We start from the raw sequence: 23,256 nt of genomic DNA on the forward strand, positions 1-23,256 counted from the left end.
TCTGTAGTTATAGGTGATTAACTCACATGCTGCTTTCATGGCACTTCATAGTCAAGCAGGATCTGTGTCCTCATATAGCACAGTCCTTGGCACAGAGCAGGCCCTCAGTAAATGATGGGTGGGTGGGTTGGGTGGGTGGGTGGTTGGATGGATGGATGGATGGATGACAAATGAGTGGATGGATGGTGAGATGGGGAGTTAACAGCCCCAGTGTCTAAATCGAAAGCATTCTCTGTCCATAAGAAAGGCCCTGTTCTATCTGCTTACATTCCCAGAACTCTGCAGGGAATCATGTGATACCAGGAGGCAATTGGGATATGATAAGGGTCCTGACTTACAAGGCCTAGGTTTGAGGCCTGACTTACCAGTGACCTTGACTTTCACCAAGTTTTGACCTCTCACTACCTCTTTTCCCTCATATGATAAATGTGAAGGATTAGGGGAAAATAAATTTGAATGGTGATGATAAGTAGTATTTGTCTTATGGTTTGTTGTTATTGTGTTTTCCTGGACTAAAGTTATCCAACTTGTAATAGTCACAGAGTATTTATTTGAATACTGTGGAATTTAAATTCTTAGGGTATTGTATTTTCTGCAGATCTTTCTTCCCTTAGAAAAACTCATTCTGGATGTTAATTAGGTTTTACTACCATTCTATCAATATGATGCAGTAACTCCTTACATGAAACTGGCCCTACAGGGCAGATGATCAAAAGGAGGCCGGTGAACACCTGTGTGGGGCTCTGGGAGGGACCTCAAGGACACTGTTTGATAACAGCTGAGGGCCCAGCCAAGTTCATTGCCTGCATGTGGAGTATCCCACATTCCATCTCTCCCTTGGTCCTTTTCAGATTGCACTACTGCCCTCTTTGCTGGCAATTATTTGCACAGCATTTTATGTCTCTGAGTTCCCATCTCTATGATTTCCCACAGCCTTACCCGGCACCCTATGCTCTCGATGTTATCACCAGCCAGGGTGATGGGGTGGAAAAGTGGCTGTGAGCTGGAGGAGCAGGGTGGGTGCCTACACTCTCTACTCCTCCCTTCTTGCTGTTTCTTGGTCCCACCTGTCCTGGGATCTATGGCTCCCTGGAGCCTTGTTATGCCCAGCCAGATGCCTCCCTCTTGTCACTAAATACTCACCACCTCCAGTAGGTATTCCCAGACTGCAGAAGCCCACCCCTGCAGGGACTTTGAGCCACACACTCAGTAGCCACCTGCACAGATGAGCCTCAAGGTCCTGAGTAGCCTGAACAGCATTACAGGTTGGAACCCAGCTGTTTGGACTCGGTCAGATACTCATTCCACTCTCCTGCCACGGAAGGGGAGCATGACCAGTGTTTCATCTAACTACAACTTCAGGAGCCTTCCAAGTTGCCAGACAGAAAGAGGCAACCTGGCTGGATGGGCCAGTGACCTCCTAGTTTCTCTTTCTTCGCTTGGGGAGCCTCTTGTTCTGCCATTGCCTGGGGCTGTTCCTCAGCTTCCTCCCCTGTCATCATGAGCACCAAATGGCAGGAGAAGGGAAATAAGAGCCCTTTGCCCCCACCGTACCCACCCCCTCCACCACCCGCCCCAGGAGCTCTTGCTAGCTGAGCCCTCTAGTGGGAAAGGAGACTAACCCGGAGAGCAGGTTCTGCTAAAACATGCCGACTCTGAATGCTGCCCTTGGGGAGAGGAAGGAGAACATCTCTTCAGCTCCAGCTATGTGCCGGAAGCTTCATATGCGTTATCTGATTTTGTCTTTACAATAGCAAAGCCCTGAGAGGTTTTTTGATAATTTCTGGAGAGAAGAGGAAGTGGGCCCAGAGAAGTCGAGTAACTTGCTCGAAGCTACGCAGCTCACCAGCCATAGAGCTGAGACTTCAACTCCACCTTCTTACTCAAAAGCCAGTGCTCATTCTAGAAAGCTTACAAAGTGTCTTGAGATTGTTTCAGAAGTAGGAGAAGATGCAGAGACCTATGAAATTTATGCTTTATCCTCCAGCATAACAAGGGAAGCCTGGTGGCCTACAGTCAGCAAGCACAAGGGAAAGGATTCTTTCCTAGGGCTCTCTGGGAAAGGACCTGGCACCTACCTGGAACAGAGCTGTGCTCCCCAGGGAGCCCCTCCACCTCCAGACTCAAGCCCCTTTCATCCTCAGGCTTGAGACTACTGAAGTCCAGGGACTTGGGAAGGCAAGTCTGGCCTGGAAACACAGGGCCTGGCATATGCTCAGGGCAAATCTCTGAGTGTGTGTTTTTCTTGAAAAGCAGCAGCAAAGTGCCACCACCCGAGAAGCACAGTAGCATCCTGCTGTGGGCACAGGGGGCCCACAGCCCTGCTGGGAGGACTCACTAGTATTCATACTGGGCAGCTGCCGCTATGGACCTGGAAATTCTAGGGGTGTATAAGCAGCCTCCAGGGCTCTGGGCACCTGTGCCACTCCTTCCTCCTTCACTCTGCCTCCTGGCTTCTGTCCTGTGTTCGCTTCTACCTAGGCCTGCAGTGGCTCCTTCCTAGGGTGGAGACGTAGAGCTGCAGAAAAAACAAACAGACAAACCACAGATTTCGGAATCAGATGCATCTGGATTTGACTCCTGACATCATCTTTTACCAGTGTGACCTTGAATGGGTCCTTTCAGCTTTTCTGTGTCTCATCTGTGTCATGGAAAATCTGCCCCACAGATGCGAGATCTAGTTATTGATCATAGCATTCTCCAGATCCTTCCATCTCTTAAATACCACTGGGCCCCCAGGATTTAGCCATAGCCTTCTGGGGCTCTCACTGCACACCCATCCTATCCCTGGTTAACCTCATCTGGCGATTTAGGGGCTGAGGGCTCCAAATCTTGGTCTTGGGTCTGGGCTTCTCTCAACATCAGGCCTCCTGAGAGCTCCCCTGTGACCTCTCACAAACTTCTTATATCCACAGAAACACTTGAACACACACATCTGTGTGTCTCCCATCTCAGGGGAGTTCTGTTTCCCTCACCTCACTTGCTTTGGCTCCCTCCTTCCTGACACACACCTTCCTCCACTGCCTCCCCTACCCCCGGCCTCCATCCCCAGATTCCTTGCCATCCAGTGTGATCACTTCACTTTGTGTCACCTCCTGATTGACATCCTCAACCTCTCAGTATAAAGCTGAGCCCCTGGCTTAGCCGCCAACCCCTCCCTCCAAGCTGCTCTGGCTCCAGGCCTAGCAGGTCCCCTCTGAAAGGCAGCATGCACTCTGCCTTTGCACAGGCAAATCCCCTTCCCCATGCAGCCCTGGCCCTCGCACGACAAAGGAGACTGATCATCCTCCTCAAAACTTACCAAGGTGTGCAGAGCTGTATCTGTGATATTCTACCATTTTCATTTATTTCCTTATTTATTTATTTATTTATTTATTTATTTATTTATTTATTTATTTATTTATTTTGAGAGAGAGAGAGAGAAAGAGATCACAAGCAGGAGGGGCAGGAGAAGGAGAGAGAATCCCAAGCAGACTCCCTGCTGAGCACAGAGCAGGACATGGGGCTTGATCCCATGACCCCAAGATCACGACCCGAGCTGAAACCAAGAGTCAGACACCTAACGAACTGTACCACGCAGGCACCCTTCCTACCATTTACATTATTAAAAAAGGAAGACAACGTGTGTGTACAGATGCTTGTAAATGCACAGTATGTTTCTGGAAAGATGCACAAGAGAATCTTTGCCTGCGTGCCAGCCAGGCAGCTGGGTAAAGGTGGACATGGATGGGAAGAATATTTTTCACTGCATTCTTCTACTTTTTATGTTTGTTTTCTTCTTACAAGTAGATGGTTGCTAGTATGTATATTAGTATGTATATTCACAGAGTTGTGCCACCATTGCCACTGTCTGATTCCAGAACATTCTCATCACCTAAAAAAGAAACCCTGCACTCATTCACAGTCACTCCCCGTTCTCCCCCCCGACCTGCCGCCCCCGGCAACCACTAATTAACTTCCTTTCTGTCTCTACAGAGTTGACCATTCTCAACATTTCCTATCAATGAAATCATACCTTGTGTGGTCTTTTGTGGCTGGCTTCTTTCACCTAGCATTATGCTTTCATGATGTATTTATGTCATAGCATATATCAGCACTTCTTTCCTTTTTATGGCTGAATAATAATCCATTGTATAGATATGCCACATTTTATTTACCCATTGTCCATTGATGGCCATTTGGGCTTCTGCCACCTTTTGGCTATTGTGAGTAATGCTACTGTGAACATTCATACACAAGTGTTTGCACAGATACATGTTTTCATTTTTCGTAGATGTGTACCTAGTAGTGGCATTGCTGGCTAATATGGTAACTCTGTGTTTAACATTTTGAGGAATTGCCAAGCTGTTTTCCAGAGTACCTTCATTTCATGTTTCCATCACCAATGTATGAGGGTTCCAGTTTTCTTTCCATCCTCCCTAACACTTAACCATTCTAGCCTAGCAGATATGAAGTGATATCTCACTGTGGCTTTGATTTGCATTTCCCTAATGACTACTGATATTGAGCATCTTTCCATATGTTTATTGGCCATTTGTGTATCTTTTCTGGAGAAATATCTTTTTAGATATTTTGTCTATTTTTAAATTCAGTAATTTGTCTTTTTATTGTTGAGTTGTAAGCCATCTTAATGTACTCTGTGTACTAATCCCTCATCAGATACATGGTCTGCAAAAATGTCCTCCTATCCTGTGGGTTGTCTTTTCATTTCTTGATAGCGTCCTTTGAAATAAAAGTTTTAAAGTTGATGAAATTCAATTTACCTCTTTTTTCATTTGTTATTTCTGCTTTTGGTATCAGATCTTAAATCACAGAGCTTTATGGTTGTGTTTCCTTTAAGAGTTTTGTAGTTTTAGCTCTTATATTTTGGTCTCTGGTTCATTTTGAGTTAGTTTTTGTAGTAAGTTTTGAAATTGGTAAGTGTGAGTACCCCCCCCCTTTGCTTTTCTTTTTCAATATTGTTTTGCCTATTTTGAATCTCTTGCATTTCAATACGAATCTTAAGGATCAACTCGCCAGTTTCTGCAACGAAGCCATCTGGGATGTTGACAGGCATTGCGCTGAATCTGTAGATCGATTTGGGAATTTTGCCATCTTAACAATATTAAGTATCCTGATCCATGAACATTTTAAAGTCTCACTTTCAGATGGTTTATGGCTAATATATAGAGAGACAATTGATTTTTGTGTATTGATCTTGTATTATGCAACCTTGCTGAACACTGTATACGTTTTTATACATATAAGATTTTTTTTAACTATATACATATATTATCTGTTCATCAAAAACTGGTTTCAGAAACCTCGGATAAGAAAATGAAAAGGAAAAAAAAAAAAACTCAGGTAGACATTCCTCCTTCACAGCCCACTGTGATTTACCTATGAGGTTTGGGGGGTGGAGGATTGGTTCTGGGCCCAGAGGATAGGATAGCACACTGCCGGGCACATTCTAACCACCCCTTAAATGATTCTGTTGAAAGAATGAACAAACCAGTAAGCAGTTCAGACAACCAGCATGGTCTACCTCTGAAGCGCTGTGCTGTGGGCAGAGGCTTTCCCACCAGGAAACTATCATCTGTCTTGTAGCTTCTACCTTTTGGTTCTGGTTTTGCACTCTGGGAAGAGAGAGGATTGCTAATCCTTCTTCCCCACAGCAGCCCTTCAGATACACGGTGACAGCCAGAACATCAGATGGGCATGGCAAATGGTAAAGGAAGATAGAGGTACTGGTTACTGTTCTCATGGTCTTTGCAATATTTCTCATGCTGTCCTCTGTGACAGATCTCTTCTCTGTGGCCCCATCTTTATTTCCCCACTTGTCTTTCATGGCACTATCTTCTCTGGATTTCTCCAGTTTTCTCCTCTTAGACACTTGGTCAAGGTGGAGGCCAGGTAGTTGAAGAATATTCCATCGGTTTTTATAAGAAGCCACTGGGTGTTGTTACCCATGTCTACACTGCATTGCCTTCATAACCAAAACTACCCTGTGGTATTTGTCCATCCTGCTTTGAGCCACATAGGGATGTCCAGTGAGTCTTGTTTGGGTCTCTGCAACGGGGAGTATCATGGATGTGATTCTTCCTCACTGGAAGACTCCACCTGCAAGTTGGAAGTCATAATGGAATGTGATCTTGAGAGAGCAAGCTGTGCTGGCAGCTGGGCTCCCACACCTGTCCCCAGTCTTTCCTCCTTCCGCATTGCTCCAGAAGTGACTAGGGTACTGGAAGAGGGGCTCCCTCTACCCCGGGGTCCTCTCATGTCTCCCATAGGGCTCATAGCAAACGTGCTCTCTGCCACTCTGATCTCACTTCAGAACACATATGCTTTCCTTTTACATGGCTGTGTTCAATTAAAATTATTTTTTTAAGATTATTTATTCATGAGAGACACAGAGAGAAAAAGGGGGGGGGCAGAGTCATAAGCAGAGGGAGAAGCAGGCTCCTCACAGGGAGTCCGATGTGGGACTCGATCCCAGATCCTGGGATCACGCCCTGAGCTGGAAGGCAGATGCTCAACCACTGAGACACCCAGGCGTCCCTGTGTTCAATTAAAATTAGAACTCCAAAGCTTAGCCACGTGCGAGTCTATTTTGGGTGGGATCTTGGTCATTGTCTGTTGACTTCCGGTGTGCCACGTGGCTCTTCAAGTGATGTTTTGCCCCTGAAAGACACAGAGCAACACAGAACCAGTCTCTCATCCCTGTAGCTCTTGCTGGTCCTTACTGGCCTGTAGGCCAGCAGAGCATGTCAATTTGAAAATTCTGTTAGTGGTCCGTGTTTATTTCTAAATCATTAGCTTGTACATTCCCAGGGTACATGCTACTGGGTTCCTGAGCATGTCATTGCCACTGTGGTGTCTTGGATGTCGTCTGGATATATCTCTGTCCCCAGACCTGAAGCAGAGGAGAACAGTCTGTGGGGTGCACTGGGAAGAGAATGCTATGTTTGGATTTTTTAGAAAGTACCAGCATTTACTCCGATTCTGTCTCCTCCATACTGTACCAGCTACTTGATTTAGGAGATTCTCACAGTTCATTTTCACAATTCAGCAAGGAGGGAGCTATTCACTAGACAGATGAGGAGACCAAGGTATAAATGGTTTAAGGAACCCACCTCCAGATTATCCAGTAAGTATATCCCAGGGCTGGCTTCACACCCAAGTCTCCAGTCCTTCAAGGCACATATTCTTTCCACTGACTGTGCAGCCCTAGTCATTGTGCTGGGGTGTCATCGTATCCTTGGTGGGGTTCTCCAGGGGCTCAGCTCTGTACTTGGTCAGTTTCCACATCTGAGAAGTGATATTGCCAATCTGGGGCTCTGTCACCATTCACAACAACCAAGGTTTATTCTCCCCACGTTGCAGACAAGGAAACTGAGGCACAGAGGTTAATTCAGTGACTGACATAGTGCACCTGTGTTAGTGCTGGAGCTGGGGCTCAACCCTGTTCTTCTGACACTGTATCCAGGCCCTGGGCCCTGTGTGCCACTGCCCTCCCTACCACCTGTGCCCGGCGAGGCCCAGGTAGCATTGCAAAGATGAGCCTTTTGCACTTCAGAATATACAATGCTGGGTGAACATCAAGACCAGTCTGTTTCTTTTTTCTTTTTTTTGGTGATCCCTTAGTAAAAACCCCACAGCGTTGTCTGTATCTGTGCATCACAGCCAGCATGACAAGGTACACGGAGGTGGCCCAGTGGGGCAGCACCAGGGCGCCTGCAGCAGTCTGCTCGCTATGCCAAGGAATAGCATCTTTGTCACTGCAAGCTCAGTGTGCAACAGTTGTGGCACTGAGACCGAGGCCACCCTCGGGGAGGTTTTGGGATCACCTGTATATAAGCAGGATATTCATTGTCATGATAGCAGCTACAGAGTGTTCTGGGCCTCCCAGGTGCTCAGCCCAATTGTAGGCATATTCCTTTTTAATACTCACCAAACGCCCAGGAAGAAGGCGTATTTCCTCCATTTCAGAGATAACATCACCTGGTTATTTCATCTCCAACCCTCAGCCTCCTTCCCTTTCTCTGCCACCACCACCTCCCCCAGGGTTCTCTTGTTCTGACAAGGAAGTTTGCTCTTCCCTAAACTAGGCCTGAGCTTGGCTCTCATGCTTCCCATTTTTTAGACTAGACTACAAGGGGGCTAGTAAAAGCCTCTTTGAAGCTCTTAATTATAGGAAACTGCCTTCTCCGTTCTGATACTGCAAAGTAACCGATGCTGCAGAATTCGGTAGTGAGTTCCAAGGAGTCCCTGAATCTGTATGGCCTTCTCTGCCTGGAACCTACCTGCATTCATTCACAGATGCTTCCCAGGCAGCCTCCTGTGTTAGTTAGGACCCTGATGCTGGGGTAGAGAGAGAAAGATACTACTGTCCCTGGCCTTGGATAGACCACAGGGTGGTGGAGAGGAAGCTCATGCACGAGTCATCATCGCATGGTGTGGGAAGTGGGCAGAGAAGAATTTATCAAGAGCTCAGGTGGTACCAGGACTGAGTGACCAGTGGTGCCTGGGGAAATCAGGAGGACACCACCCAGGAGGCATCACCTAGACTGACTTATGAAGGAGGAGGGCTGGATTCCCCCGTGCCCCGGGGTGAAGAGCATCCTAGGCACAGGACCTAGCGGACAGTCCCAGAGGCATGAAGGGGCATGGCATGTTAAGGAGGCAGCAGCTTGGGGTGGGGACAAGTGTGGTTGGTGGTTGGATTTGGTGGGGGTTGAAGTTAGTATAAATCAAGGGCTGTGTCAGGAAGGGTCCTAGGACCTCAGCCTAAGGAATGTGGATTGTAACCTCGGAGTAAGGAGAAGCCATTAGGGTAAAGTGACTACATGTGCTTTTCTGGGTGCTAGGACAAGGACCCAGGGCAGCTGTGGAGGACACATCACCCTCTATGGCAAGGAGAGGCCACAGTTACAGAAATGTGCTGGGTCCAGGCTTACAGTGTCCTAACTGGAAGTAATGGGGGGATGTCAATTAAGGCTAAAGCATCAAAGGAAGGAAAGAAATCATAATTCTGCAATCGATTTCTGAGGCCAAACGATTGGGACTTCTTGACTGATTGGTGGTCAAGGAGGATTTCTGCATCTGTAAATACTACACTATTCTGTTTTTTTTTTTAAATTTTTATTTATTTATGATAGTCACAGAGAGAGAGAGAGAGAGAGGCGCGCAGAGACATAGGCAGAGGGAGAAGCAGGCTCCATGCACCGGGAGCCCGATGTGGGATTCGATCCCGGGTCTCCAGGATCGCGCCCCGGGCCAAAGGCAGGCGCCAAACCGCTGCGCCACCCAGGGATCCCTACACTATTCTGTTCTTGTTTCCATTTTACGCAAAGCATCTTCCAATTAAAATTCAGACTTGTACTCATTTTCCCCACATTTCCTTCCTCTGCAGAATACAGGAGGGTCCTACTGAAAACTCGAGTAACAGTCCCCAAAGCCTTAAAGCCATTAATGTTCGGAGTTACAGGTGGGTGAGGGACTTTCACAGAGAATGTTACCTTACCCCTAAAAAGTTGTAACGCTCCCCTGTGAGAACTATTTATGAGACTGCCTTTTTAAAAGTGGCATAGTGGTTTGTATAAAAGCTAATGCCTTGAGTGTGTAAATTCTCTTCTAACTGACCCTCTGGAAATTGGCATTAATTTACAGGGTATTTGTGTGATGTTTCATCTTCTAAGCACATCACAGGTCAGTAATTATCACCAACACCAAAAAAGTAGCTTGTGAATAGCTGCACACTGTTAGATTTTCTATCTTATTGGATTCTCCGGGGCTTTGATAAGGCAGATGTTCTGGTTGTTCTCTTCTCTTAGACATAGAAAATAAAATCCAGAGACACAAAGTGTACGTAGCTCGCTTAATATTCCCAAATGTGCAGTGGAGCCCTGTCATAAATCCAGTCTTCTGAGTTTAAGTCCTGTGTGCTTTCTACTTTATCATACCATCTTTCCCCTGCCCTGCCTGTGGCAAAAATAATAATAAAAAAAATCCTTTGGCCTGCACAATATTGGTTGTTTATTCCTTATTTTTACTTTGTGCTGTCTTAGCGGTATAGCTACCCTAGGACTTGTAACAGACAGCTTTAGTAGATCATGCTGCTGTAACAAGCAACCCCAAAGCTCAGTGGCCTACGACAATAAAAGATTACTTCTTGCCCTTATGACATATCGGCTGCAGGCTGACTGTGACCGTCCTGGGATCGTGTGTGGTCTTCATTCGGAGAGCCCAGTGGAAGCGGCAGCTCCTAGTAGGTCATGTTGTCCTTACAGTGGAAGAAAAGAGCTCAGTGCCAAACCATGTGATCGCTTTTAAATCTTAAGCTCCAGCATGGCACATAGCACTGTCATTTACATTGCATTGACCAAAGCAGCTCACCTGGTCAAACCTGACATCAGTGCGGTGGGAAAGCAACCACATGGAAAGTGCCGTTCCACCACCAGTCACATGGCAGTGGCAGAGGTGTGTGGCCTGTCACGCAGGAAGGGTAGACAGTGACTGATAGCGACAACTCTCGAGTTGTCGAGTCATGACTCCCAGAATGGCACAGTGTAGTTCTGCCAGTGCTCACATGGTCAGGCACCTGCTCAACCCCTCCACAATCTTAGGGTCTCACTGGTGATTTCCATGAACTTGTCTCCAAACCTGGCTTCTGAGTGTACATGCTACTGTAAGCAAGTATTTTGAATTTATAAAGTGGTTGAGGTGGGGTTTTTTTGTTTGTTTTTTTGCTTGCTTACAAAGATCGTATGTATGTATATATGTATGTATGTATGTATGTATGTATGTATTTGTTTGTTTGTTTATTTATTTATTTTTAGCAATCTCTACACCCAGGGCAGGGCTTGAACTTGCACCCCTGAGATCAAAAATCGCATGCTCCGCCAACTGAGCAGGCCAGGGGCCCCTGATTGTTTCAGACTTAGAATAAGGTACCTTTCTATACACTTTCATCTTCAGTTTTAATTCTTATTACAGAAAGGCCAAACTCAGCATGGTAAAACTGATGTTGCTGGGAGGATAACCATTGGGTCCAGGAGACTTGCAGAGCAACCACCGGGGTCCTACTGGTAAGGAGACACAGGTTGCTGCAGGAGGGCAGCTCGAGAGCGCTCTCAGGCGCATGCAGTGGGAAAGGATGCTTCTAGTGTGCTGGCTCCCGCCAAGTGGCTGTCATCACGTCAGCACAGGAACCATACTTCCTACACAAAGAACTCTTTACATATTAAGCATTTTCTTAAAGACTTAAAACCAGATCCCTTAACCATTTACTCACTTCTGTAGGGAAAACTCAATCACTTGAGGCAAATTGTCACGCGCACAGCGAGAATGTATAAAACACCTCCCATGTGCTATTTGGGAGGAAAGCCAATAGAGATAAAAAGCATAGCATAGTCTTTCAAGGAACCCGGGGTCTCCTGAGGGAGGCTTCTCTGTGGTCCTAGAACCTCAGGACAATCCCATGCGGCGATGGGCATGTCCCACAAGCTGCTGGGAGAGGAGTCAGTTGAGCCTCAGGATCACAAGGAGGCACCTTCCAGGCTGCTGGGGAATTGCTCGCGTATGCGTGGAACAAGGAGTAACCGGGCATGGCGGGACATGAGGCACATCCCTGGAGCGGAACAGGTTTCCCCAGGGCCAGGGCCCCAGTGCAACCAGAGCCTTGCCAGATCTGCCCCAGTGCCACCACCTCTGTCCCTGCCCGAGCTCATCCCCTTGCTCAGCCAGTGCCTTTAAGGGATAGGGATGGTAGACAGACTCTCTACCTCAGGCTGTCTTTGCACATGCAGTAGTCCGAGTGTCTAACCTGGATCCTGCTTCCAGCCTTCTACGCCCTAAGACCTTACGTCAGACTGTTCCTCAGGGCTGCCAAGCTGAGGCCTGGCTCATGGTTGCCGAGGCAAGCAGTGCACACAGCCGAGCATCTGCAGCAGGTGGAGGGCATGGGGATGAGGACCACACTCTCTCTCTCCCCTGTGTTCCCAGAATGCTCAAGGGTGACAAACACAGCCTCGCTTCCTGGGCTCTGACTGCATGGACAAACCCAGGAAATCTGTGGAATGTGACAAAGCCACTGCCAGGTAGCCAGCCTTTCCCTGAGCACCTTACCCATGTGAGCTTGTCTTCCCACTTCTGCCCAAGAGATGGGTACCATTATCCCTTGTACAGATAAGGCTGGCCAGCCCGGCCTAGGGGCCCTCCTTCCCCTCTCTAAACTCAGAGCCCTGCCAGGCCAAGGGAACCCACTACCCACGTCCTCTTCGAGCCTGAATAGGTCTTCAGCAGTAGAGATGCCAGCCAAGGGTAGTCAGAGGGAGCAGAAACCCCTGAGATAGGAAGTCCTAGGCTGCAGCAAGGAGAAGCCTACCACAGGAAACACGGAGCTGGAAGGAGGAGAAGGATCCACCAAAACTCAGACTCTAAGGCCTGGTCTTGGCCAAGGATGCTGACCATCAGGGTGTCCAAAGACGAAATGACAATAGAAGGTCTCAGAATTCCCAGAATCAACAGAATTACAGTGGGGCTGGGTCGGGGGACCCCATCGAGTAGAAACTCAACCACGCGTGGAGCACTCATCATCTCTCTTCAGAAACCTTGTAGTCCGATTGCTTACTGAATTAATGAAACCTACTGGCCTGATCTTATTCTCTCAGGACTGGCTTTGAACTCTCGAGTTTGTGGAAAGGGGAAGGCCAGGAGAAGGGCTCAGAATCACGATCCCTGTTTGAGTCTGTTAGAGCCGCCATAAGCAGGCACCACACACTGAGCTACTTAAACAGCAGATCTTTATATCTTACAGTTCTAGGAACTAGACAGCCAAGTGAGGCTGTGGGCAGTATCGGTTCCTTCTGCGGCTAAGAGGCTGTGAGAGGGATTCTGTCCAAGGCCTTTCTCCTGGCTTCTGGTGGCTAGCTGGCAGTCTTTGGTGTCCCTTGGTCCGTAGACATATGATCCCAGTCTCTGCCTTCATGTTAACATGGGGTCCTCCCTGGGTGTTTGACTATGTCTGCGACCAGATTTCCCCTTTTTTATAAGGACAAGGCCATACTGTGTTAGGACCTACTCCAGTAATCTCCTCTTGGGATGCCCAGGTGGCTCAGTGGTTAAGCATCTGCCTTTGGCTCAGGTCATGATCCCAGGGTTCCGGGATTGAGTCCCTCATTGGGCTCCCTGCAGGGAGCCTGCTTCTCCCTCTGCCTGTGTCTCTGCCTCTGTGTGTGTGTGTGTCTCTCATGAATGAATAAATAGAATCTTTAAAAAAATAATAATAATCTCAACTTGCTCACCTGCAAAGATGCCTTCTTTGCAAATCAGGTCACATTGATAGGTGTTGGGGACCAGGGCTTCACCATCTTTTGAGGGGACACAGAACAGTCCCCCAGTATGCTATGTAAATAACCAGCCCTCATCCCCTGCCTCTTCCTCCGCCCCACCCCCAATTAACAGTCCTGACAGGAGAGACAGGATCCTTCCAGATCTCATCCTTTGTCCACCAGAGAGGCAGCGACCCTTTGTACACTTGGTCGTACTACCTGGAAAGCAAAGGACCCTCCCTCCTCGGGTCCTGAGCTGAGTAGAGAAGCTTCTGTCGGGGTCAGGACATACAAAGAGCTGCCAGGGCATGTGCCCTGCTTCCTAGGCAGAAACTCTGCTCCCCATGAACACATTGCTCTCCAGAAGTAACAGAAAGACTCAGAGCATAGGGAGTGTTCCAGACATCTGAAGAGGTAACTCCAAATCCACTTTTACTCAAAACATCTACATAGGGGATGTTTAGATACAGATAAAATCATACTATTAAGACATTTTCCAAATTTTACAATAGGTACTGGAAAAGATTGATACATTATGATAGCACAATCCAGCATATTACATATGGTTTAATTTCAGATACATTTCTAACCGCTTTATTGAGATATAATTCACATACTGTTTAATTCACCCATTTAAAATCTGCAGCCCATCGACTTTTAGTAGAGTCACAAAAAGTTGTGCAACCATTAACACAATCAACTGTATAGAGTGTTTCATCACCCCATAAAGAAACCCTGCACCCTAAGCTATCCTCCTCCAAACCCCCATCCTCTCCAGCCCCAGACAACCACTAACCTACTTTCTATCACTATAGATTGCCTGTGTGACTGCATTTCATTCAACTGTATTTTTTTTTAATTAGAAAAAAAAAAAACTTTGAAGAGAACTTGAAATCAGAGGATGACTTCTACTGGAGAGTGGCAGAATTGGGATTTTTATTTTCCTCTCAATCTCTCTCTCTCTCGATTTTTTTTTTAATTTTTCTAGTTATACAATCAGCCTGAATTGCTACTACTTGGAGGGGGGAGAAACCCACTTTATTGTAAAAATAAAGAGAAAACGGTCTTGTCATTCTTAAGTAGTCCTTGGGGATTATTCTGAATACTTCCCCAGCACCTAAAAATCGGTCTTATTTTATGGGAGGAAAATGTGTCTGAGTTCCAGACAGCTGACTTCAAATGGGAATTTTGGAGCCCAATTGGCTAGAAACTGGAAATGCTTGTCTGCTCTTCATTGGCTTTCCTGAGGCCTGGCCCCTGCCAGCCCTGGAGTCCCACTCCCCAGCGCCTTCCCATCCTTCATCAAGTGGCCTCTCTTGGCCCTGAACAAATTGTTGGTTGGCTCCCGTGAGGGACCCTATAATTAAGCCACATCCTTTTGCCTCTTTAATAACATTGGAGACAGAGAGTATAATTCTGTGAGGGGACGAAGGAATATGTAATTTTGTGTCCTTTTCCTGAGCCAATATGAACTCGGTGCATGTAGCATCTTGCATGCTTCAGGTGTAAAGAGATCTGATGTCTCAACAAGTGTGTTATGTGAGCAGAAGACTTACTGAGTTCATCTGGCAATCAGGGGCTCTTAGAATGTGTGTCCAGCATACCTTAGGAGTTTCATGTGTCACCTTTCTTTAATGAAGAGGTTTTACACTAGCCCGGCTGGGTGAGCTCACAAGGCAGACTGATCCTGGCCACCATCACTAGTCTGGTACCAGAGTTAGAAACCTAGATGCCATCCTTGACTTACCTGCTTCTGCTTACTCTGTGTCTCATATCAACACGGTTTGACCCCATTCTCCCTGATTCTCCCCATTCTCTTTCTCAATCCTTCCTGCCCTACAGAGTGCTCACTGTGTGGGAGGTAGGAAGCCCTGAAATGTTCCCTTCTGCATGCACTGCTGGGCCTTTGTGGTCTGATCCCTGCTCACTTGACCAGTCTCATCACCCACATGTCCCTGTTCCCACCCCAGCAGACCCCCATGTTCCATGGTGTTGTGACCACCTCATCTGTGGGTTCTTAATCTTGATTCCATGGACAGAACACAAGAGGACACATCAGTGTCCTAAGTAGAGTAGAGTATGTTTTTAGGAGGCGGGTCCTTGGCTTTCATAAAATTCCTAACCAGGATCTGTGAACCCCCAGATTTAAAAGAGTTTTGCTCTGGGTATTTGAATGTGCTCTTCCCCTTTCATGCAATGTCTCTCCTTCCCACCTTGATGAGCTACTCTTGTGGTCTCTGCTCAAAAGTCATCCAGTTTCCTACTTGGTAGCCCTTTCTTGGTGTCCCCATGGCTCTGCTTGCCCAGGACTTTGCCAGCTGGGACTTAATCACTTGTTTCCATACCTGTTTCCCCACTGGACCATGGCTTCTAGGCTAGGAGCTGTCGCTCTGCGCCCATCTCTAGCACAGTGTCTGGCATATGGTCAACTCTTGGTCAGTACTCGCAGAGAGCGGAAAAGGGACTGTTTTCTCAGCTGGGCGGTGTGACCAAGCATGGCAAATGGCTGCAGAGTACTACTCCTGCCTTGTCACCCTTGCCACCTGGGCTCACATGGCTTGTCTCCACTCCATGTGTTTATAGCCACTTACCCTAAGAGCAAGGCCCAGCTGTCTGGCACTTTCCTGAAGAAACCAGACTTCGGTTTGCCATGTGAGGATTTCTCAGTTACCTCGTGACAAATTTTGAACTCTTTGTTTTTTCTTTTCCTCCTTCTCTTGCCTTTTAGATTGATGCACTGAGTAAAAGAAGCAAAGAAGCTGAGGCAGCCTTCTTGAATGTCTATAAAAGATTGATCGATGTTCCAGGTAAGTCCAATAACTTATACAGCCCACCAGTGGGCATTGTGTGTTGGTGAGTTGGTGGCTCTCGGGCTTACTCTTCTCCGCTTCCCTGAGGGAATTATACCAGGAAACTGGGAATTCTGAATATGGATTCTCCAAAACCGAGACTTTGGATGGGTATGGAAATTAGATGCATATTTGCTGAAGTTAATCATATAACTTCCACGTGATGCCTTTGTAAATACAGAAACTCAAATCTGTGGGGCTGCCTTTGGCTTCGGTATAAAATGCTGCACATTCTTAGAGAAGAAATCAAACCCATGTGTGGGCCATGCAGGCATCATGAATGTTCATGGTTCTGGGCTGATTCAGGAATAGCCCTCATTGGCCCCCTCAAACACCTCCTCCTTCTCCGGTCATCCAGGGAATTAGTATCCTCTGGCCAAGTCTTTGACTTAAGGGTTATAGCCAAAGGCAAGGGGTAGCCTGTTTACCACATATGTGGGTTGTTTCTTCTTTTAAAGGAACTAAAGAGTTAACCTTTTAATAATGCTTGCTGGGCAGTCAGAGAGGTAACGGCTTTCCATTCCTTATTTTAGAAAAGTAAGGCAGAATTTAGAGCACCTTGAGCCACTGTTCCCATTGGTCCTCTTTTCCTGGGTGTTCCATTCACTTAGAATCCATGGAGAGGTGATGGACATGATCACATGGGTCCTAGCTCAGTCCTGGAAAGACTCAGATCAGAAATTTAGGAAAGTTGTTTGAATATCCTCCCCTTCAGACCAAGGAAACCAAATTACCAACACCCTCCCCTGCTCAGCCATTGGAGTTGCTCACTTGCTTTTAGTAATCCTCTGAACATTACTGGCATTACTAGAACTGCTTTTAGCAAAACAGAGCAAAAGCAGGTCTCCTTGGTATCTGTATTTGTATTCCAGTTTAGGTTCACTGTGGGCTCTGCTGTCCCTTCTGGGAATGGGAGTTAATAGAGGCCACAGCAAGCTAGGTGTGGCAGAAAGCACTTTGGACACTTTGGACAGAGAGGAGGGAGATACAGATTCTCCTGTCAGGGCCTGTTGTCTTGGTCACATTCCTTTTCTTCTCCGGACTTAAGCTTTTCTAATCTGGAAAATGGAATAAGGTAGGGGAACAGCCTAGTGATGATGATAATAGTTTTTTTTTTTTTTCTAACTTTTCACTGTCTTTGGAGCATATCCAGCCTTTAGTTCCAACTCCTAGGCTTTTGATTTTCTGCAAGAATTTGTGTCTATCTAGGGGTTCTCCAGAGGCCCTGGCCATGGCTCATGAGGAGCTCTTCACAGTAACTGGATCATTTGATGCCTGACCTGGACTATTTCTCAGGAATCGACAGCTTGGTGTGCCTGCTTGCATTTTATTTTGCAAGTTTTGTGTCAGTGACTTAGTTAAAAGGGGACAGGCTTGTTTTGTCTTTGCCAAAGACCCAGAGAGCCTTTAGCTGCTGTGTTCTAAATAACCTACACTCTATTTTAAAAGTCCATTTGTACCTGGGTTTTCCCTTAGTGAAGTTTCTCAACTGGGTAGTTACTTTCCAAGTTACTGGGTTTCTCTTTCTGCAGTTTTTCCATCTTAATTTTCCATAGAAAAAGCAGAGATGGTTTTTAAATCAACACTCCTCTTTGATCAGGCCTCATTCATAGACAGACATAATTTTTACAGAATTTTGGTCATAACATGGGTATATATTTATATTCTGCCTTTTTTTTTCTTAATATAATACCATCGACATTTTTTCTGTATCGGTGATAATCTTCGTAATTATTATTTTTGGCTGGAGAATTAAAGTTTGCAGTTTCAATTTAAGATGATAGGAGCAAATGATGTTTGATGTTTTCTGTGTACATCTGTATCCACATAGAACATTTTTACCCACCTTCTAGGTATTTTTTTCTTAAAAATGCTGTGGTCTGACAGATCTAACAAGTTCTTTAAAAAGCAGGAATGGAGCTTGGAGCACTCTACCTGTGTTTTGACGTCTGCTTATTGCTCAGATGAAGTAATCCTGCGGCTGAGCCTTACAGGAAGGGTCTGGTCAATAGCATTGCATTTACTGACAGTCGTGCAGTTGGGGGAGTTAGGGTACCTTAACTGTCTGTGTGCTCCAGGCTTCCATCCAGCTGAACCCAGAAACATTGGTGGGGTGTGTTAAGTTCTAGTTGCAAGAGACAGCAACTTATACTCTGTCAGAAAAGTGAAGGAAGAGCTCTCGGGAATAATGGGATGGGTATTTCAGCTATGTGTCATATGGCCCAGCACCAGGAGCCCAGGAAGAGCTGACCAGCTGGCTCCAGGAAAAGGAGGAGACAAAGCCCCACTAACTAAGGAGGTTGATCCAGAAATCTGACAGAACCAAGCCCCACTGTCCCCGGTCCAGAAATTTTTTTAAAAAGGATTTTATTTATTTACTTGAGAGAAAGAGTGAGTTAGCAGGGAGAAAGAATGTCAGGCAGACTCCACATTGATCCTGGAGCCTGACACAGGGCTTGATCTCATGACCCTGAGATCATGACCTAAGCCGAAACCAAGAGTCAGATGTTCCACTGACTGAGCCACCCAGGTGCACCCCTGCCAAACCGTTCAGGAATTTTGTTTATTTGTGTCTTTTCTTATTTCTCACCTGCTAGTTCTACTGGAATGAAAGCTGAGGACACTTTGGTTTATCACTCTGTGCCCAAGACTTGGAGCAGGGCCTGGCATACCACGGGTGTGATATGTTGCATGACCCGAGGGGTGCATCATCACAGAGCCACCCTGGAGTCCTCAGCAGCAGAAGTCACCAAGGGACATGCTAGTGGCTCTTAAAGCTCAATCTCGGCTCAGTTCTAACTCCTCAGTGTCAGTTTGAATATCCAGTAGCTCCTAGGCACACCCACTGGGATGACTGATGTGTACCCCGAAGCTACCCAGTGTGTCCAGAGAAAACCAGCTCCTTCTTGCTTTGCCTCTCTTAGCAAGCAGCACCACCTTCAACCCACCTGCTCACACGAGAGCATGGGGTCACCAAGTCCTGGCTATTCTGCCTCCAGAATGTTCTCTATTCCATTCACCTCTCTCCATCCCAGCTTCTGCTCTCCATTTTGTAGTTCAGGCCACCCCCCTTGTGTCTGCAGTATCTCAGAGTGAGTCTCTGTGCTTATAGGAATAGATTTATTTCTACCCTGCCGGCAGGCCAGGCCCCATCTCAGCTGATACATTACTCACCCCAATTGACTTGAGACCCTCCTACCTGGCCTCCCAGGTCTGGCTTAGCCCTTTACACACACACACACTCACTCACTCACTCACCCTCCCAGCACCCTGTGTTTGTCTCTGTTGTAACTACTTGGTACTCTGCTGTTTTCCTTTTGGGCCCAGCAGAGAGATGGGGCAATGTGGTCTTGTCCTTATTTTCCTAGTGTCCACCCCAATGCCTGCCACATAGAGAAAGTCTACAAGTACTGGTTAAATGAATACATTGGGGTCAGATCATTTTTTCAAAATGCTTTCTGAAGTTTTGCAGTCTTTAATTGTTCATATTGGACCATACTCCTGGAACATTCTAACCCAGAGTGCAAGAGAATGGAGCATATCATGTACTGAGTTGTAGCAGTGGAATAGCTGTCTGGGCTCTCCTTTTGGTTCAGTGTTCTCCTATCAAGATTTACCTGGACACATAGACATTTATATGACACTTAGCACTCTGGGTTTAGCAGCCCGGCACATGTGCTTCAGAATCTGTGCTTGGTTTAACAGCTGTTCTGCTGGCGTCCCAAGCTTTGCACACCCTGTGTCCACCCCATGCTCCACTCCCGTCCTCCTTTCTGGCAGTGGTGTGACTCGGCTCTGAGGGAGAAGAAACATTTGAGCCCTGGCTGCTCCTCCCTCTTGCTCATCTTCCACATCCCAAATCCCAAATCCTCCTATTTCTTTTCCCCAAAGATCCTTCATATTAAAGATACTGAATAAACATTTAAATACAGAATTGTCCTTCAAACAGGTAAAATAGTTAAAACCCTCATATTTACCTTCTTCCTCACTTGCCACCAGATTGTTCTTCATTTTATAGTCAGTTTTGAGAATATTTTAAGATGCTTTTTATTGGGAATATCCTGCTTACTTCAGCCAAAGCATGCTTCCTTTCCACACTGCTGTGACTTCCCCCACAAATGGGGTTAGTTGGTCAGCACCTCAGAAACTGCCCCTCCCTGTGTCCTAGGAACCATGCTGAGCCACAGGGGTAGAATCGGGAGCTAATCAGCCAGATAGCTTCCTGTTTTCATGGACCTCAGAGGGTGGTGGGAATATGGGTATTAAAAGTAATCACACACATAGTTACACAGTATAGGTATGACAAGTATTTTGGAGGCAGAGTCCATTGGGCAGGAGAGTATAGATCTGAAAGGACTGGGCAGGGTCCCGGGCAGCTGCCGTGGGCAGTGACAAGAGTGGCCAAATGAGATGTCATCTAAACCAAAACACTGTCACTAGTCAAGAGAGCACTGCTAATAGTTATGCCCCAAAAAGGGCACACGCCAGTGTGGTCACCTGCTGCAAAGCCAGGTAGAGGCCTGGTAGATTATGTGAAGGATTCTGGACTTCATCTAACAGAGAAACCAGGAATGACTTGTAAGCAGAAAAAGACACTATCAGATGAGCATAATAAAAAAGTCATCCTGACTTCAGGGAACATGGGGAGGAAGAGATGAGGTCACTTGGTTTTAGATGGCGGGAGTAGAATTAGAGGAAAATGGTTGGATTTCAGCTGCATGAAGGAGATAGAGTGGATGGTTGAGGAAGGTGACCAGGACAGCCTTTGCCAGGACCTGGTGGGCACAGCATTACTTCCTTCAGGACTTACATGGTTCCCTGTGGTTCATTAATTAAAAGGAGAACCAACAAGGACACCTGGGTAGCTCAGTCGGGTAAGCATTCAGCTCTTGATTTTGGCTGAAGTCATGATCTCAGGGTTATGAGATTGAGCCCCATGTCATCTGGCTGTGAGCTCATCAGGGGATTCTGCTTGAGATTCTCCCTCTCCCTCTGCCCCCAGCCCCACTCTATAAAATAAATAAATCTTGGAAGACCAACAGACCATTGGGAGGATTAACCTCTCTTCCTGATTTCTATTATCATCTCTGATTATTGTGTTAATTGAAAATGGCCTTTGCCTTTGTTGTCAGTGTCATGGCCATAGGAAAGCAGTTTTACATTTTGATTCATAAATAAGTTAGTAGATTTTACTACATTAGTTGAGATGGCTTCATCTGTCAGTTTCATCACAAATGGATTTTGTATCCATAATGTTTGTGGTCAACATATAGAAGTGTCTTAAACTTGGACATATTTAAGTTTATTTCTTTTAATACACCTCTGATCAAGATTTGTACTTACTACTTGCTGATGATTAGCCGCATGAAGAAGAGCATCATAGCCAACTGCCAACAACATGACTTGGTAAGGACACCTAGGCGAGGCCCCCCGCCCAGAGGGGAAGTCCCTCTGCCACTGGGTCCCTCACAAGGCCAGTGTCCTTCTGCATGGGCATCTGTATTTGTGGGTGAGAGCCAAGTTAGTGAATATCTGTCAACAACAGTGATCCTGAGTGTGTAGGAAGAAGTTCAAGGTATGCTGTTTAAGAAGCCCTATAACCCATTACCTTGGCCAGCACTTCCTGGTAGTGTGTTTTTTTGCCAGGCCCTGGAGCACACACTTAAAGTACAAATGCAGTTGAGCTTTGGCCCTTGCTTGGCCGCTTTTTGGGTGGTGGCCCTTGGTTCCTTTTTGGGTGGTGGGAGACTACACAGCCTTTGAGAAAATATTCCCCATACTTAAACAGGCTACACAGGCAGCCTCCATCCCTAGCTGTAATGAAAGGAGAAATAAAGGTCTCAGCTCTTAAAGTGTGATCCTCTCCAATAGCTGGAAATATTCTAGAATGACCTCTTTAAAGGGTTTTGCATAGCTGGAATGTTACTGTATTCTGAGCAAAATTACAATGGTATGCATAATCTGCCAGGAATTAACTTTGCGTGGGTGACTTGCTCTTGCTTCTTAATACTTTTCAGATTTTTTTTTTTTTACAATGAGCATGTATTTATCTGTACAATTGGAGGGGGGAGCATAAATCAGGAAAATAATCACGATCTTAGTTTCTAAATAGCCCTTACTGGTGAATTACAGATAAGAATGTAAGCATTAGTCAGTTGAGTGTTTTTGAGACCCTTAACAATTTGTGTAAAACACAGCTATGACTTTCCTGTCTCAGAAGCATCTTGATAATGGTATTTTTTTGAAGTTTCAAAAGGAGAAAAAGAGACAAAGTGGGTGGAGCTCCCACCTGTGCATCAGGTGCTACAGCCTCTCTGCTTTGGTTATAGATTCATCAGAAAAGCCTCTCTGCAAGCTCCCATTGCCTTCTTGTCTCTATCTGTGGCCCTCCTCGCTAAGATGTGGTTTAGGTCCTACAGATAGAAAAAACCTTCAAACAAAAAAAAAAAAAAAAGAAAAGAAAAGAAAAGAAAACCTTCAAACACAAAGGCAGTGCCTGGAAGGGTTTATTTTAAGATTTAAATTTGAGGAAGCACATTACCAGTGATATAAAATATTCATTGACTCATGAAACACTGCTAGAACTTCATGTTTCATGACCGCCCGCTCTCGCTTTATTTCCGTGGAATAACCAGCCTGCAGGTGTAAGTAGAGGTGTTAGTTTGCAGAAGTCTTGAAAGAAAGCTACCCGAAGAGAGGCCACTCCATTTTCAGAACCCACTCAAAAATACCCCTGCTCCAAGGTGCTCCTCTGGGAGGTTTTAATTTGCATTCAGGAAAACCTGCCCTAGTAAATATCCCCAGCCGCCTAGCATTTGAAGATCCAGAAATAAAGTAGAACGTCATCATTTTTTAGAACTGCTTTTTAATGCTCCTCCATAGGAAGACAATAATAATCTGGTCCCTCCTTCCCAGCCTGTCCCCGACTCAAGGTTCCCAACAGCAAGACTCCTGGAAAAAAGAAATGAAATCTTAGGATTTAGTTAGAAACACCCCTTGCTTCTTGTACCAGGGCTTTAAAAGGACGTGCTCCTTGGTGGCATTTTTTAAGACTGTAGGGATGTGGTCACCCCAGCCTGATCCTGTGAGGCTGCTCC

General features: G+C 46.2%; 1 protein-coding gene across 8 annotated transcripts in view; it reads left to right on the forward strand.

Annotated features, from left to right (window-relative positions):
• CUX1 (cut like homeobox 1) overlaps positions 1-23,256 on the forward strand; it is a 373,714-nt gene that overhangs the window by 187,618 nt on the left and 162,840 nt on the right. For all 8 annotated transcript variants that reach the window (XM_055339489.1, XM_055339490.1, XM_055339494.1 and 5 more), the window contains exon 4: positions 16,039-16,117. In XM_055339489.1, coding sequence (XP_055195464.1) covers positions 16,039-16,117 — 79 coding nt within the window. The remainder of the gene's footprint in view (positions 1-16,038; positions 16,118-23,256) is intronic.

This window comes from Nyctereutes procyonoides, unplaced genomic scaffold (assembly GCF_905146905.1).
Source record: "Nyctereutes procyonoides isolate TBG_1078 unplaced genomic scaffold, NYPRO_anot_genome, whole genome shotgun sequence".
Classification (NCBI taxonomy): Eukaryota; Metazoa; Chordata; class Mammalia; order Carnivora; family Canidae; genus Nyctereutes; species Nyctereutes procyonoides.